A 16,794-nucleotide genomic window follows, 5' to 3' on the forward strand; every position below is an offset into this window, starting at 1 on the left:
CACAAAATGATTGACACAAGTGAGATAAAATAAAAATACTGGGTCAAATTCATCTTTGGCGTAACTTCAGTGATGTCAGTGAAGTTACACCAGGGTTGAATTTGGCTCAGTAGGTCTTGTGGGAAATAACCACAAAAAGAGTGCTAGGAAATGTTACATTTATTTCTTTGTATCCCACATTTACCTTCTGTGCTTTAACTAAAAGTGCTGCGATCTCTGAGGTGACCACGTTGACGATAGTGGTGATGTCATCTTTGAAACGATCTGAAAAGCGACTTCTTCGTGGAGTATCCTGCTTGTCCATGTTATGAACATACTGAGCCATGCTCTTTATCTGCAAAACAAAACCCATTACTATCAAACGATTGCTTCAACAGTGGCACTTGGGCCTGATTTCCCACAAGCGTCAATTCCACCTGCACAAAACTACCCTCACAACTAGCATACTTGTTGTCAGTGTCAGCTGAGGGCCCAAGGACTGAGTGAGAATGGAGGCTGAACTATTGTCTCACTCCTAGAAGTTGCCCCTGTAGGTCAGGGTTGATGCAAGTTGGCAGGACAGAACAGAGAGTTTTGCATTCCTGATATTTCTGCTGCACTTATTATATGCAAACATTAGAATTTCATCCTTCATCATTGTGCTTGGTGCTGTACATAATATACAGAGGAATGCACAGTCCCTGAACCAAAAGGTTTAGGATCTAGAACAGACTGACAATACAGCTGTTACCTATACTAAGTTTCAAGATAAAAAATGTGTGTTATTTATTAAATGCTTTTTTATGGTGGATTACCTCTGAAAAGCTTAATAGAAGAAAGATGTTTCAAGGAGGGATTTGAAAGAAGAGCAGATGGTCATTTAGCATACCAGGACAAGGAGACCGTTCCAGGCATCAGACACACTCTCCACTCTTGAGGTGCTACATACACTTAGAAAAGATTCAATTTCTCCCTACATGCCACCTATTTATTTTTTATTTCTTAAAGTACAACAGACTCCAGACCCTGTCTCTGCTCACGTTCTGGACTATAAATGCCTATTTTACCAAATATATGTGGCAAAGCACATCACCTCCGCTGGACCACCATGTTCTCATGTAGGTGCTGACATTCTAACAGAACATTGGTACTTAGAAGGAAAGCGTTACATTCAGCCACCACATAGACGGGGTGTGAGAAGCCAGCAGCGAAAGGTCAAATCAGTTTTCGAAAAACCTTTCCATTACTGACCCACTCACTTTCTAGTCTCCATCCTGCATTCTCTCACACATCCAAAGCTCACAGTTAAGTCATAGCTTCAATAATAAGAAAGAAAGAGAAGATCATTCGTCAGGAGTTTGAGATCGGAGAGAATGCAGGATGTGGGTCCTTGTGCTCACGAAGGGTTCTTGCTGCTCTGACCCCTCATGATGACAGGCCTGGGGTATCACTCTTTGAATGAGTTCCTACTTCTTGGCTGGCTTTTGGACGGTTTATTTGCTGCCAGCGTTCACCAATAAGTCAGACCATTTTTCAGTGACGTCAGTCACCTCAGGCCTGCACAGGAAAATCTCAGCGTGTGGAGTTCAGGCACTGCGGGCAGTGGCCCATGCTATTAGCAGAGTGGAGAAAATGGCAGCTGGTATACATCTGAAATGAAGGAAAGACACTAGCTTGACTGTTGTCTTGCAGCGCTTTGCCAGCTGTGGACCAATGAGTGCACAACATAAGCAGGGTTCTTTGAATCCTCAACCCTGGGCAGATCCTGCTGGCTACAGTTAGGATAACTAATTTCAGAGAATTCCCGCAAGGCTGATTTTTCTGTTTATGTGTTGGAGTCATCAGGGCTCCATGGAGAGTTGGATCTTAACCAACCCCCCTAGCCCGATACCTCCAAACTTTGGGGAAGTTCAGATCTGGAGGACAGTCCGCACTGTGTGCCTCAGGCCCACTCTTATGGGGAAGATTAGCTAGACAGATGGACGGACACGGACACGGACACACAGAGTATGGGCATGTTCCTAAACTGTGGGTTGTGATGCACTAGGGGGTATAGGTGGTTAAGACAGCAACAATCCTGCATCTGTGGCTTTGGGCACAAATGGCATTTATTTTCTCAATTGTTATATAATGCTGTGAACAAAATCTTACCAGAAGCTCAAAGAAGAACCAGGCATACTTGAAGACGGTTTCTCTCACCATGCCAGTGCTGACCACCATCTGCAGTGCTAGCTCTTCATGGAAATGCTAGGCAACAAACACAGCATGGTGAGAAATGATTTAAACTCAACTCATCCTCCAACATTGACCCCTCAATCCAATACTATGTGGGTGAAATTCACTCCGTGTGTGCAAGGCCCTCCATACTACAATGGCCTTTTGTGTGAGGGGGGTGATGTGGAAGGAGCTGCTGGGCACGGAGGCCTCTGCACTCCAAATATGCTGGAGAGATTGATGGGGACAGGTGGGGTGAGGGGTCATTGTAGCCACATCCAGTGCTGAGGAATCACCAAATGAAGGCACAGATGGGAAGCAGCCATTACTCAAGCCCATAACTCATGGGCTTTGGGCAATGTGTTTAGGGAGTGAATTTCAGCCTATGCTGATTCTGAGCACGTCTATGTAATGCATTAGTGTTTCTGAGTTTGGGGGGAAGATGGTGAATGCTAAAGGGTGGGAATGAAGGAATCCTTAAAGCAAGATCTTTGCACTGGATCCTACTTGAAAACAATACTGTGTAAAGATGACTCTGAACTGAAAACCCAGATCCAAGCACCCCAAACTTTTAGGAAGTTCAGATCCAGATTTAAACTGTGCATCATGGTCCATTCTCTATACAAAAAGTATACAAGTAGAAATACCGGATATTTATATGGATAATGGGAACATCTCCAGTTACATTAGACAGGATAATTAATCCCTCAATAATTAGGAATGGATATAAACCTTCATGCTTCAGGACATAACTCAAACTCTAACAGAGGTCAGGAAGAAACTTCCCCTTTGGGCAAGTTATTCCTTAACTACCTACTGCAGGGTATCTTGCACTTTCTTCTAAAACAGCTGTTGCTGGTCGCTGTGAGAGACAGCAGACTGGACTAGAAGGATCACTTGTCTGATCTGGTATGGGAGTTCCTATGTTCCTAATAACTGCTACCCTGGAACATGTACTTTGGGTCAGAGAGACAGATTGGGTTGGTTTCAAAGACTATGAGCAGGGGAAAAGCCAGTTTGGTGAATTCAGACCACAGCTAGTCCTTCACTCCCCTTCCTTTACCTTGGGAAACACGGATCCATTTATGATCATTACAAGTCAAAGTAAAGAGTCTCCAGTCATATACATTGATCTGTGAGGCATTTGGTTACTTGCCAGAACTACTTGGGAAACAGAATCTAAAGAGCCTGAGATTGAGGGGGTTGATACAAAAATGAAGATATATTAATGTATCTACTGGTCAACCTCCCTGGTATAAACATCACTTTTATGGCACAAAGCTTATTTGCCAAAACTGATAAATTAATTCTTTCCCTCTTTCCCTTACTGCAAGGTTTGTTTTAGCAGCTGTTTAACAGCTCTCAGCCAGGCTTCAGATTGCTCTCGCATTGTGTAACACTCTACCTTTTTATTGGATGGTCTTGGGCTTACAGACGCATTTGATGTGTCGTTGGTGGCTTCAATATAGAAAGACATTCGACTGGAGCCGCGATCTGCAACCTGGAGAAAAGGGCCAAAAGCCAGGGGGGGATTTTAATTAATTAACAAAGGAGAGTCAGCTGCTAGTTGTAAAAAATAAATAAACAAATAAATAAATAAATAAATAAATACAAATCTCCCCTACCATCCTCTCTCACACACATACCCAGTAATGGGGGAAGGAGGGGGGGAGAAGAGAAACAGTGCCAGGATTTGGAATTCAAAGAAAAGTAATGTAAATACCTCCACCACGTGGCCTACTCAAGTAGTGCATTTAGACTTTAAAGCTCTCTTAATTCATCCACTCAACAAGAGCTGTTCTTGAAAGAAATTTCATATTTAGAACCACCAAATAAAATGACAGCTGGGAGTTTCTTTCATTAAAAACAATGTCCATTTAAAAGCTGGTGAAATGGCAGTACTCACCCAAGCATTGTAAATTGCTGTGATGCACGCTTTAATAACCTGCAATGTTGTTATTAATGTGATGCAGCTTTAATAACCTGCATGTTAACTTTGTTTTAATTTGGGTAAATTAAAAAACTCTAGAGCTGAGTTATGTTTTAGGACACAGGAAATAGGAGTAAAATTCATAAACAATTAAATACAAGTCTACACTATTAAAAACTGATATGGATGAATAAATATATCCATATAAACAAATCAAATATTCATAACCTGCAAATATGACTTTTATTTTGTTTTATTTCCCTCAAGCTAGACACATAAGTCTCATTCGCTTTAACTGGAGATGCACATGCACATTGGATGGAGAACAGATTTAGAAAGTGTCATAATGAAGTTTGAAAACAAACCACTGCAAAAGCACTATGCTACACATAATTAACATCAACAATCTATGTAATTCTGAACAAGGAAAAGAAGAACATCAGTTTATGTTTCACTTTAATTCCATGGATAAATTAAGGACTCACAAAAGAAGAATTCATCACCAAAGCAGATGCTTTTGGTGCCCATACTAGCTGATGTAAAAGCACTGTGCTGAGGATGGACATCCCACCTAGTCTCTCATTTGAAGTGCACACATTCAGCACTAAACAGGCACTGTGATTTAAAAAAATGGCTGTGAAGAAATGGAGTATTTTCCCTCTCGGCATTAGAAGAGCAATTCTTCTTTGTAAGATGTGTTTAACCCTCATGAGCGCCTGATCCAACCTCCAGTGAGGTCAACAGCAGTCTCTTTCCATTGACTTGAACAAGAGCTGGATCAAGTCCCTCATAAACACCCTCGGTATTGTTATGTATAGATCTTTCAGAACACAAAAAAAGAATTATTAGAGCTCTGAAAATATGCACATCCTGCAGTGGAGACAAAAATCCATCCATCCAGAGACAAAATTCTGAAGACCTTACTGATGTCAAACTACTGTTGACTTCTCTGGGACACTGAGAAAGGACTTAAAGATTTGGCACCAGAGCTTTAGCTTGCTGTTTTAGCTCCCAGGTGAACAGCAAGATTTCTTGGTGGCATATGAAGCGTATATGAGTAGAGATGAGTCCACCCACAAAATCTGGATCTGGGTCCTTCATCTGGGTTTTGGGTGAGACCCCATCTCTAGCTACCAAGCTTTCTTTTCCTCCCTTACCTTCGATGACATGATATTTTTGACTTCCTCATCAGTAGCAGTCTGTGTACCATGAATATCTGGATTGCTGCAGCTCATTACCCGGCTCTGGAGAAGTCTGGACCCAACAGACACAGCTGTGGTGCGCCCAAATGTGTAATAACGAGACTCTGGCAAATTGGCACTTCCTGCTGCACCTGGTCACAGGAACACGTGTTTTTTTTTAATCAGGACTGGATATCATATTAACATAACATTATGATCCCATGAAAGCCAGTTTTACTCTGTGCTCCTAAAGCAAACACAGCAAGAACAGCATGTAGATTCTGAAAGCCTCTCCACCAGCCTCACCTTTGATAACCTAACTAGGCCCGGAGCCAGGGGATGCAGAGTTAGGGGAAGGGTGGTGAGCTGTCCAGCACAGCACCAAGACACAGAGCACCAGAGGAAGATCAGAGCAGCAGCTCCAGCTTCTCTTTCCTTCCTTTCTCCCTCCACTTCAGAGACAACCCATTAGTCCCTTGCTGCACATTAGACAGATGTACACACATCTGGGTTCAAAACTCTGTCTCCACCCTTGATGTAGGTGATAGACACTGAGGGCTTGTCTACACTCAGAAATGTGTCAGAATACCTAATCAGGAATGATTAGTCCAGAATAGCTGTTTTCAGTAAATTTCCAGATGTGGATAAGCCCTGAGATTTACCACATCCCAATGTCAGCCAAATATTCAAGAAGAGCTCAGACTACACACCTGAGCAGGGGAATAAACACCCCTCCCTATCACTCCTCACCCCCGTCTCTTTGGGTCCAGGCATGTAGGAAAACGAAGAGTTATTCATCTGCTTACTCCCTCCCTGGAGCAGGTAGGTGGGGAATGGGTGAGCCTGGCCGCATCTCCCTACTCTCTTTCCAGAATAGCTGAACCAGCACAGAGGGCGGGAGAAGGGAAGTAATTTCCTGCTGGTATAGATCAGAAGGGAGTCACTGGTATAGATCAGTGGGGGAGGTTTAGGTTGGATATTAGGAAAAAACCCTTTTTCACTAGGAGGGTGGTGAAGCACTGGAATAGGTTACCTAAGGAGGTGGTAGAATCTCCTTCCTTATTGTTTTTTAAGGTCAGGCTTGACAAAGCCCTGGCTGGGATGATTTAGTTGGAGATTAGGTCCTGCTTTGAGCAGGAGGTTGGACTAGATGACCTCGCTCAGGGTTTAGCTGATCGCCATATTTGGGGTCGGGAAGGAATTTTCCTCCAGGGCAGATTGGCAGAGGCCCTGGGGTTTTTTTTGCTTTCCTCTGCAGTGTGGGGCACTGGTCACCTGCTGGAGGATTCGCACCTTGAAATCTTTAAATCAAGATTTGAGGACTTCAATGTCTCAGACATAGGTTAGGGGTTTGTTGTGGGAGTGGGTGGGTGAGATTCTGTGGCCTGCATTGTGCAGGAGATCAGACTAGACGATCATAATGGTCCCTTCTGACCTTAAAGTCTATGAGTCTATGAGCAGGGCACAATGCCACCTGAGGCTACTTCTGAGGTGGTGCATCTTGCTCAAGGCTGCTCCTAAAGGCACCATCTTGCCCTATAGCACCCACTGCACTGTTGCCCTCTCTCCTATTTCTTGCATGGACTATACATTAAAGTACCTTTTAAATCCTGCTCCTTCTGAATACAAATGACTCCAAATGTTAGGAGTCATGCACACCCCTGCTACCTACAATCTGAGGGATTGGGGCAGGTCAGGGAGAAGGGAATTACTTTATGGAGAAGGCAAGAAGAATACCTAGTCTGGCAATATCTCTTTGAGGCTCTGGAAGGCGAAACACATAGTAGACGTATGATGCCAAGAGACAGTTTCTCCCATGCTGGTCCTTGCTCAGGTCTTTACTGTTGTGAAGACTGTTCACTATTGCGACCACAGATTCAAAGGCAAACTGGGAGAAATTGGCTGTGAACCAAAGGGAAAGAATTAATCTCAGCATTAAAGGGCATAACTCAGTTAAGACCGGGCATTCTTTGAGCAGATAACATCTAATCCATTCACTATTTAATCTAGACTTTAACAAATTCAAAGCTAAACATAGAAACATCAGAATTGCTAGACTGGATCAGACCCAACATCAGGGTTTCTCAAACAGGGGTCGCTGCTTGTGTAGGGAAAGCCCCATGTGGGCCGGGCCGGTGTGTTTACCTGCCCCATCCGCAGGTCCGGCCAATTGCGGCTCCCACTGCCAACACACCGGCCCAGCCCACCAGGGGTTTTCCCTACACAAGCAGCGACCCCTATTTGAGAAACCCTGCCCAACATCCATCCAAGCAGTATCCTCTCTCTGGCAGTGACCAGCACCAATTGCTTCACATAAAGGTGTAAGAACCCTGCGGTTGGCAAATGTGGACTAATCTGCTCCCCCAACATAGATCTTTTCCTAATCTGATCTCTAATAGTCAGACATCATCTTAAGCCCTGAAGCACAAGGTTTAATTTCCCTTCCAAAATTTGTGTTGGCATAGATTATAACTTTGGATATCCGGTTACTGATATAAATGTCAGTCAGCAGATACTGTACCTGGGTCCAGAGCACATGCTGGTTGCCCGAATAAACTGCAGGAAGTTGAACACTCTCCTATCTCAAATCCCCATAAATACCCCCTAGAAGCTAAATCAGCTAATATCAAATTAAAGCCAGCCAATTTAGCAAAATGTCTCTCATCCACCTACCCGGTTTGCTTGTGGACCCTTTCCAACCCTACTGCTATTCTGTTAGTCAATGGCCATGCTTCAATAAGTACCTGTCTGACCAGCTATAACCATGGGCTGCACAGCCAGCTGGAAAAGTTTCTCCAGCACCAAGTGTAAAAACAAGACCAGGGGCTCAAGGCGGGAGGAATTCAGGCAAATAATGCTGAGTTTCAACTCGTGTTCCAGGGCAGCCTCTGTGATCTTCTGTTCCATCACTCGAATTGGAAAGGTGACTTGGCTTTCCAGAGAATGACACAGAGTGAAGAATTTCTCCAGGTGGTTGTCCTGTGAATACAATCAAATATTTGGCATGTGGCGCTGGACAGTTATGCATATTCTGTACTGCTGCAACCACAGGCAATCACAGAGCAATAGAGATGGTTGGCTAAGAATTAAAAATTCACCAAAATTTGAACAGGCAACCAAGAGGTGAAGAGCTTTGTGTCCCCTTAGCCATCCAAGCCCCAAGCAGTCTGTTTCAAATGAAGCTTATGTTGCATGTAAAAGATTGGCTGTAGATTCTTTACCTGAGTGTGAATAGATGAAACAGCCTGCACTTCTACGTTAAACACCCCCTTGTGCCCTTCGACCCATTTAATTGGAGGTGACTGTGATGGAACTTTCTGTGTTGAAAATAAAACAACAAGATGATCAGCTTAGCACTTTTTCCTGTAAGTAGCCAAATAGCAAATACCGTTTACACAGAGTGCACATAGCTTTTAAGGGTGTTTTTTAGTTACAAATTAGACGTACTTCAGGTATCGCCTTTTTATTCCACATCTTTTCACTCTACACTATTCTGAGTGGGTTTCTGGTTTGCTCTGCCAGAGAGACTGGGGTCAGTGATGCAGATTGAATCTGTCTGGTCCCCTTTACATTAGCAATATTTTCTTAGAGGGCTCTGTCCTCCACCTCACTGTCTTCTTGGGGGAGCCTGATCCCTGCTTCTCCACCCTTGGCAACACTTTTTCTGAAAACTCTAGGCAGTGACATTCCCATACACTGTGGGATAGTTGGATGTTCTGAGCCACTAAGTAGCAGGAGAGTATTAAGGGTCATATGACCCAAACCCCAAGGATGGAGCTTGTTGGAGGTCTGTAGGGCCTGTACCAGCAAGCAAGTGATTATTTTGGCACCCACAAGCAAGTGCATGACTACACAGCCACTTGGTTTAGGGGTTTTCTTTAAAATCTTTTTGTTGGTTGATTGGTCGGTTGATTTGTTTAAGCATAGGGAAGGGTTCCTCCAATCAAGTTAGGCAAATGTTGGAGCCTAAAATACCGACAGTGCCCCTTTAACTGGGGAAATAGTATCTATTAGCTATTTTGTTTGTTACCTCTGGAGAATGCATTGAATAGTTTAGAGGCAACTTATCCAAGGCAACAGGAAGACAATAATGTCCAGTCTGGAGACGATCATTTAATAGAATTGGCAGCCACTGAAATAGATGAGGCAAAAACAAAGTGATATTCATTACTGCATGAGAGTATGGCTATTTATCTAGTTTGTGATAATTACAGTCAACAGAACAATGATTAGATATCGACCAGAACTGTTTTTGACTCCACAGTAATTTCTGCCAAAATCTGCAGAAGTGTCATCACGCCCCCGCATGACATAAGAGCCTGTGCATTACATAAGGTCAGACTTCACTGAGACCACCCTCAGTGTGTAAAGTTAAGTACCTGCAGAATTCTTTGCAGGATCAGAGCATCTGATCCAGTCTGTGATCTGTACCTGTGCTTGTTAATTCTTTTGATGTAGCCACAAAAGCCATAACATTTGAATGCAGATGTGGGTGCTGGGGAATGTTAACATCAAGACCCTATTACTCACGTCTGGAAATTGTTATAACAGGATATATGCAGTGTTGTTGTAGCCATGTTGGTCCCAGGATGGCAGACACAAGTTGGTCCAATAAAAGATATTGCCTCACTCACCTTGTCTCTCTAATAACAAGATAGAGTGTTTTTGCTACTTTGGCTGGGGACTAAGTGAGGAAATGAGTTAGTTATTTCTACAAAAGGCCTGTGTGCACAGGGAGCTGAAGTGTAAATCACAAGTGACTTACTGAATATCCCAGGAGGGTTTCTACACACGCTCCTTGCTTTGGCTGACAGCTGATATGGTAGAATGTGAACAGTAGGTGGTGTTTTTCTGTGAGTTTAGCTGGCAGTTTAATTTTCACCTCTTCATAAAAGTCAGGAGACCTGTTTTAAAAATACCAAACACATACATCATGAAACAGGCAGGAAGGCTAACTTGCGTTTAGGGGCCCAGATACTACTATGATATGAGTTGTCTAAGTCTCTAGACAAATAGCTAGATGTATCAAAGTGTGTATTAGCTCAAGCAGGCCAATGATGTACTCATACATAAACATCAATCTATGAATTAGCTGCCCTGCAGAAATGGAGAGACTCACACTGAGACACCTCAGATGTCTCTTCTCTCCACACTTGTGAAACTGCCTTCTATTAATCTTTGGTTTTGAAAACACTAGTTTTAACAACACCTAAATTCTGGGTCCAAATTGACCTGAGTGTTTCTATTTAGCTTTGTTTGGAACCGCTAATTCACCCAAATGAGGAATATTCTAAAGTCCCAGAACTACTTTTTACTTCTGGACATACTTCTTAACTTTCAAATAGGGAAAATCCTTGAATTTCCTTCTGAAAAATAAATCTAATATCATCAATAATAATAATAATAGAACCCAGTCTCCATGATTTCAATGATTGGGATTATTTCAGCTCTGAATGTGACAAATCTTCAAAGCAGTATTTGAAATCAGAAAAATATGGAATTTCACTAATCAACTGTGTGGGGTTTTAAAGTATTTTAAAAAGCTATGTACAGTTAAAAGCATCCCTGAGCAAATGACTGGTATTTAATATATAATAAAAAGAATATTAATAATAGTACACATACTTGTTATGATATGTGAGAGCTGTGTACATCTCTTGCAAAAATTCTGGACCTGAAGACTTTCCAAAAATGATCTGTATTCAAAAATAAAAGTAATAGTGATCAGGCATATAGCTATCAAATTTTATATCACCTTTCAGAAAGATTTAAATGTTGAAAAATGACAGCATTTTATTTTCTATCAGCAGGTTGTCATGAATGGGACGTACATATATTACACATCCCATTCATGACAACCTGCTGATAGAAAATAGAACACTCAGATTTAAATACTTTTTTCAATACTGTATATTTAAACATCTAAAACAAAACTTTGTTAAAAGAACATCAAGGTTGCACAGTTTCACACACACAAAGATATCTAGATATCTTGGGCTGCTGAATGGAAAACTATCTGCATATGAAGATGTTTACCAGTTCTGTCTCACTGTGGGTCTGTTTACTGTTCCAGTGTCAAGGTCACAGGTTCTATCCTCAGTGTTATGCATGGATGGACCTGATATTTGTGTATTTATAGTGCCCAGGATTAGTTCAGTGGGGGACAGAATATAACATTCTTAACAGGTTTCTGAACCTCTGTGGATTTACTGGTAGAGTTCCCAACATGGCACTCACATAGAAGGCAATCTTATTCTTTTTTAAATAGAAGCTACAGAATGTTTACTCTTTCATGTAATACACGAAGCATTAGAGAATACAGGAGGATATGTTCCTGTTCCACACTAATTACAAGTCTCTTCTGCTGTTTCTCAGTCCTTTAGCCCTGCTTCCTGATGTGAATGGCATGCTTCATGAGCACTGCGATCGAAACCATTCTGGTTTCAGTGCAAGGCCCACAAAAAATCGTAGCTGTGTGTGAAGCATGAGGTCACAAGTCAATCCTTCACAGGTTTTGTCAGTACTACTGCTAGTTGAGTATGCTCCACAGATGTCTGATCCTCTTATTTAGTCTATATTACCGGCATTGCACAGGTAGCATCTTCTCCACACATAAACTGAATCTTAATGGTAATGTTCCTTGCAGAGGCCAGTCGATTAGCAAAATTCAACCTCTGTGGGTAAACATAAAGGAGATTTCTGGAAGCAAAAGAAAGGAAAAGTAAATGAGTAAGGAACAATTATTTGCTTTTGAAGAACAAAGTACTTGGCATCGCATCTGACTCGGTTCTTCTTCTCCCAATGCTGTAATTTGACCTAGAGACTGAAGGCTTTGAAAGAGCTCTTCCTATCTACAGAGCTTGTTGGAAAAGAGTAAGATTCTGGTGCTGCGCAATACGGAGTGTATGTTTTGTGGTATTCCTAATGATAAACTATGCCTTTGAGAGGGCAACCTGGCATTCCCCCATTCTTCCAAAGTACCCTGTTGCCCAGCCCTTTTACTCTAGGGCTGTGAGACAAGCTAGAGTGTTTGGGCCTAAGAAAATCTCCATTCCCATGTGAGAACAAATACAGCTCCCACTCAGATACCATGGCAAAGACACACCTACATTAGTTAGCTTGCTAGACAGACAGAGAGAACAACTGTTACCAGTCCCGCTGCTGGAGAATAGGGGCCAAGGTAGCCCCTTGTTCCCATCACTCTTCTCAGGAGACCCTTAACTGGTATGTATGATGGAGGGATGGGGGACATCAAGCCAGCAACCAGCCCACAATTAAAACAAATGTCTCTCTCTCTTTATATATATATATATATATATATATATATATATATATATATATATATATATATATATATATATATATATATATATATATATATATATATATATATATATATATATAATTATCTATCCATATAGGACAGCAATATGCCATCTGATGGTCATCCAAGGGCCACTCAGATGCTCACTGAAGATGGTAGAAGGTGATAGGAGGGTAGATGACCAACAGGGGAGAATAGGAGCCTGTACCTTTTGTGGGGAAGGAACAAACAAAAAAATCACTTGGCTTTGAGTTTCACTAGGTATTTGGTTCAAACCAACAAACAATATACACACACACACACATCCATTTTTTTATCCATGTCTGCCTAATGTTTTGTTTAGATCAATACAAAGCAGCCTGGATGCCCCAGCTGCAATGATGTATTTCACTGATTTTTTTCTTTGTTTTAGTTTATTCTTTCATTAGACAGCAGCTGTCTGCTTTTATAGTTGCTGGCAAATAAAAAAAAAATCGTGTAACACAGACCTAGCATTTAAAGCTTTCCTTGCCAAGGAAGGGAAAGTTCAAGGTACATTGAGTCTCAGCTAATCCTTCATTCCCCTAGCATTCCAGAACCTAGTGATATAGCTTATTATGAGGCAATGTGATATGGAAACAAATGAAGACCATTTTCATTCAATAAAATGTGCTGATTCCATAATAAATTAACATTCCTGCTTTATGCAATGAAACGCAAAAATCTCTATTCAGGAAAATGAGCCTACATTGTCTGCAAATGTTAAAGAGCAAAAACAAAGCTTATAAGAACGTCTTAATAACACAAGACAAATAGAGAGCATTGCTGGATAGGGCTGCTGCTTCTCACCTACATAGAAATTGGCTCTGAACGAAGGATATGCTCAGAGATGCAATATATATATATATATATATTCACCGAATAAATTCAACAACTCTGTTTTACATTTGCCAAGGTTATAACAACTCAGTAGTGATAGCAGGTTAATGATGGCACTTAAATAGTTTTTCAACCTGTAGTTCTTGGTGTTTGGTTTGGGGATTGATTTTTACTAATGTTTATACACATATATATATATTTTTAAATGCAGCTCCGTCCTGGAAATGCAGTATACCTTTACAATTAACTAACCCCCAAATCTTGCAAGCTTCTCTACATAGACAGATCACTGCACCTGCACAAATTGACTTTGCGGAGTGGAGGATAGGCTAGCAGAGTGGAAGAGTCTGCAGGATCAAAGGATACATAAGGGTACTTCACATATGTGCCGACTCCGTGGGTGCTCTGGGGCTGGAGCACCCCTGGGGAAAAAATAGTGGGCACTGGGCACCCACCAGTAGCCCCCTATCAGCTCCCCCTCATCCCCTCAGTGCCTCCCACCCGGTGATGGGCCCCACAGATCAGCGCCTCCCCCTACCCCAGTGCCTACCGCCTGCTGCAATCAGCTGTTTTACAGCGTGCAGGAGGCTCTGGTGGGGAGGGGGTGGAGTGATGATGTGGCGCGCTCAGGGGAGGAAGTGGAACTAGGTGGGAAGAGGCGGGCTGGGGTGGAGCAGGGGTGGGATTTGGGGGCGAAGGGTGGAGTGGGTGCGTGGCCTGACCCCCGGCACTTTGGAAAGTCGGTGCCTGTGCTTCAAAATGCAAGGGTAAAACCCTGACCCCAGTGAAGTCAATGGCAAAATTACAGTTGACTTCAGTGGGGCTGCCACAATACTGAGTTAATTCCAAACAACAAGTTGCATTTCTGCATACTATAACGGCAGCACAATATTCACTTCATACCACTCATTGGGCCAAATTTGCCATTCAGTTATACAGGTGCAACCCCACTCTGAGGAAAGCCCCAATGAAGGAAAACATGGCTGTTTGTTATGAAAGTTGTTTTTATGATGGTCTGACAGCTGTGGATTTCTTAGCTAGGATTCTGCCAAATGTCAGCGTTTAACATAGATTAATGACCACCTGGTACAAGGACCTTGATTTACATGATTTTGTCTGTTGCGTATCTCATTTTGCCTTGTCCAATGCAGAACAGATTTCCTAACCAGTTCTCTACCTACTGCAGTAGGAATAAACTTGCATCCGAAGAAGTGGATATTCACCCACGAAAGCTCATGCTACAAAACGTCTGTTAGTCTATAAGGTGCCACAGGATTCTTTGCTGCTTTTAGTAGGAATAAAATTAGCACTGGGTAACAAGGGCAAAAATTTTGGCTGAAACTGCAGGCTCTGAACAGTTTAGCCAGCATCAGTCTGAGCAGAAAGCATCCTATAAAGCTTAGAATAGCTGCCACCATTTCTCATACCCTACTTGTAACTGTTGCAATCATAAACTGCATATAAAACAGCTCAGCAGTACCATATATATCTGTGGCACTATGGCTTTGTCTGAGAAAATGTTCATGAAAGAATGGTCCCGTGGTTACAGCACTAGTTTAAGACATGGGAGCCCTGGGCTCAATACGCTGCTTTGCCATGGTGACCTGTGTGACCCTGGGCAAGTCACTAAGGCCTGGTCTACACTGGTCATAGCGTAGCTGAAGTTGAACTACCTTAGTTCGAACTTCTTACCTGTCCAGATGCCGCGGGATCGAAGTCCGCGGCTCCCCCGTCGACTCCGCCACCGCCGTTCGCGGTGGTGGAGTTCTGGAGTCGACGGGAGTGCGTTCGGAGTTCGAACTATCGTGTCTAGATTAGACGCGATAGTTCGAACTCTGAGAAGTCAAACGCTACGCGTCAACCCGGCAGGTAAGTATAGACCTACCCGTAGGCTACATCTATACTGCACAACATTGGCAGCGGTGTGTAGGGTATGTATAGCTACAAACATCAGTGAAAGGCTCCAGTGGAAGGGAGGCAGCTCCCTGCTGCCAAAGCCTGTCACTGTGGCAAGGAAAGGCTCTGCCAGAGGGAGGCAGTGGGGAAAGGTTCCAGCAGCACAGAGTTGCCAAAGCCTTTCCCTGTTGCCTCCTCCTTGCCAGAGCCTTTCCCTTCTGCCAGTCTTTCACTATGGTGGGTAAAGGCTCCAGCAGAAGGAAGCTGCCTGAGCCTTTGTCTGCTTCCTCCCTTCTGCCCAAGACTTTTCTCACTGCTGGAGACTTTCTCTGCAGCAGGGAAAGACTCCAGCAGTGGAGAGGCAGTGGGACATTGCACCGCTCAAAACTGCAGTGTACATAGGGGAAGCACTGCTTGGGCTGTAGAGCGCCAAGTAGGGTCTGTATCTGGGTTCATCACACAGGGATCAGGTGTGTCTTTCCCCTACTTGCCTAAGCAGCACCTCACCACCTACAAGAAATATTTATACATGTGCTGGGGTGGAGGGTGGAGTGTATGTACTCTATATGCTGCTGTAAAAAGCGTGCAGTTTAGACATCGCTTTAGCCTCTTTGTGCCTCAATTCCTCATGTCTACAATGGGGATGATGGTACTTTCCTACATCACAGAGGTTTTTGTGAGGATAAATATATTATAGACTGGGAAGCTGCTTGAGACTGATTGATGAAAAGTGCTATATCTAAGAGATAAGTATTATTAGTATTATTATTAATTATTATTATTCTTTTGGTACAAATAAACGGAGACGTAGAAAACTTAGATCTGTTTATCACCATGTACTGCAATGTTTAGGGTTGCAGTACTTTGTGAGATGTAGCAGACTTCACAGTGAAATTAAAAACACATCCCAGGTTGGTTTATCAGCTAGGACATGCTAGATGGACTGCAGCATGTCTTAGCGGACAAACTAGTGCATGACTTGCCTTTCATTTTGCTGTGTGCCAAGTCTCACAGAGTAATGCAATCTACCATTTACATTTTTATATGCAATTTCCATTCAGCTAGGTTCTCTCAACATGATGCTATGAAACAGCTAAGGAAAGTGCAAAATATATTGGTAACTTCTATTGAATTATACTTGGCCGAATGACTTATTAAACAAAGGATATTATCAATATTACACCTGTCAGAGACGAAAAACACATATAGGAGAGATTGTATAATCTGTTCATTGGTTTATGGATCTGCAGCTCTATAGAGGGTGTCACAAATCCACATAATGACCCTGAGTGCTGGATTTTACATTTAGATGTGATTTAAGATGAAAGATGTGTAAAATCACATGTAAACAGAGAGCTCTCTGCTGACTACACATATGAGGAGGCGCCAATGTACAAATTAATCCAGCAAGT

The 16,794-nt window shown here is 42.6% G+C and overlaps 1 protein-coding gene across 10 annotated transcripts in view; it reads right to left on the reverse strand.

The window, feature by feature from the left end:
- DOCK8 (dedicator of cytokinesis 8) overlaps positions 1-16,794 on the reverse strand; it is a 135,924-nt gene that overhangs the window by 42,824 nt on the left and 76,306 nt on the right. For all 10 annotated transcript variants that reach the window (XM_039544064.1, XM_039544062.1, XM_039544057.1 and 7 more), the window contains 11 exons: positions 11,886-12,003; positions 10,930-11,000; positions 10,070-10,208; positions 9,335-9,436; positions 8,526-8,621; positions 8,049-8,283; positions 7,042-7,206; positions 5,281-5,456; positions 3,599-3,694; positions 2,131-2,226; positions 185-334 (listed from right to left, as the gene is read on the reverse strand). In XM_039544064.1, coding sequence (XP_039399998.1) covers positions 185-334; positions 2,131-2,226; positions 3,599-3,694; positions 5,281-5,456; positions 7,042-7,206; positions 8,049-8,283; positions 8,526-8,621; positions 9,335-9,436; positions 10,070-10,208; positions 10,930-11,000; positions 11,886-12,003 — 1,444 coding nt within the window. The remainder of the gene's footprint in view (positions 1-184; positions 335-2,130; positions 2,227-3,598; positions 3,695-5,280; positions 5,457-7,041; positions 7,207-8,048; positions 8,284-8,525; positions 8,622-9,334; positions 9,437-10,069; positions 10,209-10,929; positions 11,001-11,885; positions 12,004-16,794) is intronic.

Source organism: Mauremys reevesii, linkage group 6, assembly GCF_016161935.1.
Source record: "Mauremys reevesii isolate NIE-2019 linkage group 6, ASM1616193v1, whole genome shotgun sequence".
Classification (NCBI taxonomy): Eukaryota; Metazoa; Chordata; order Testudines; family Geoemydidae; genus Mauremys; species Mauremys reevesii.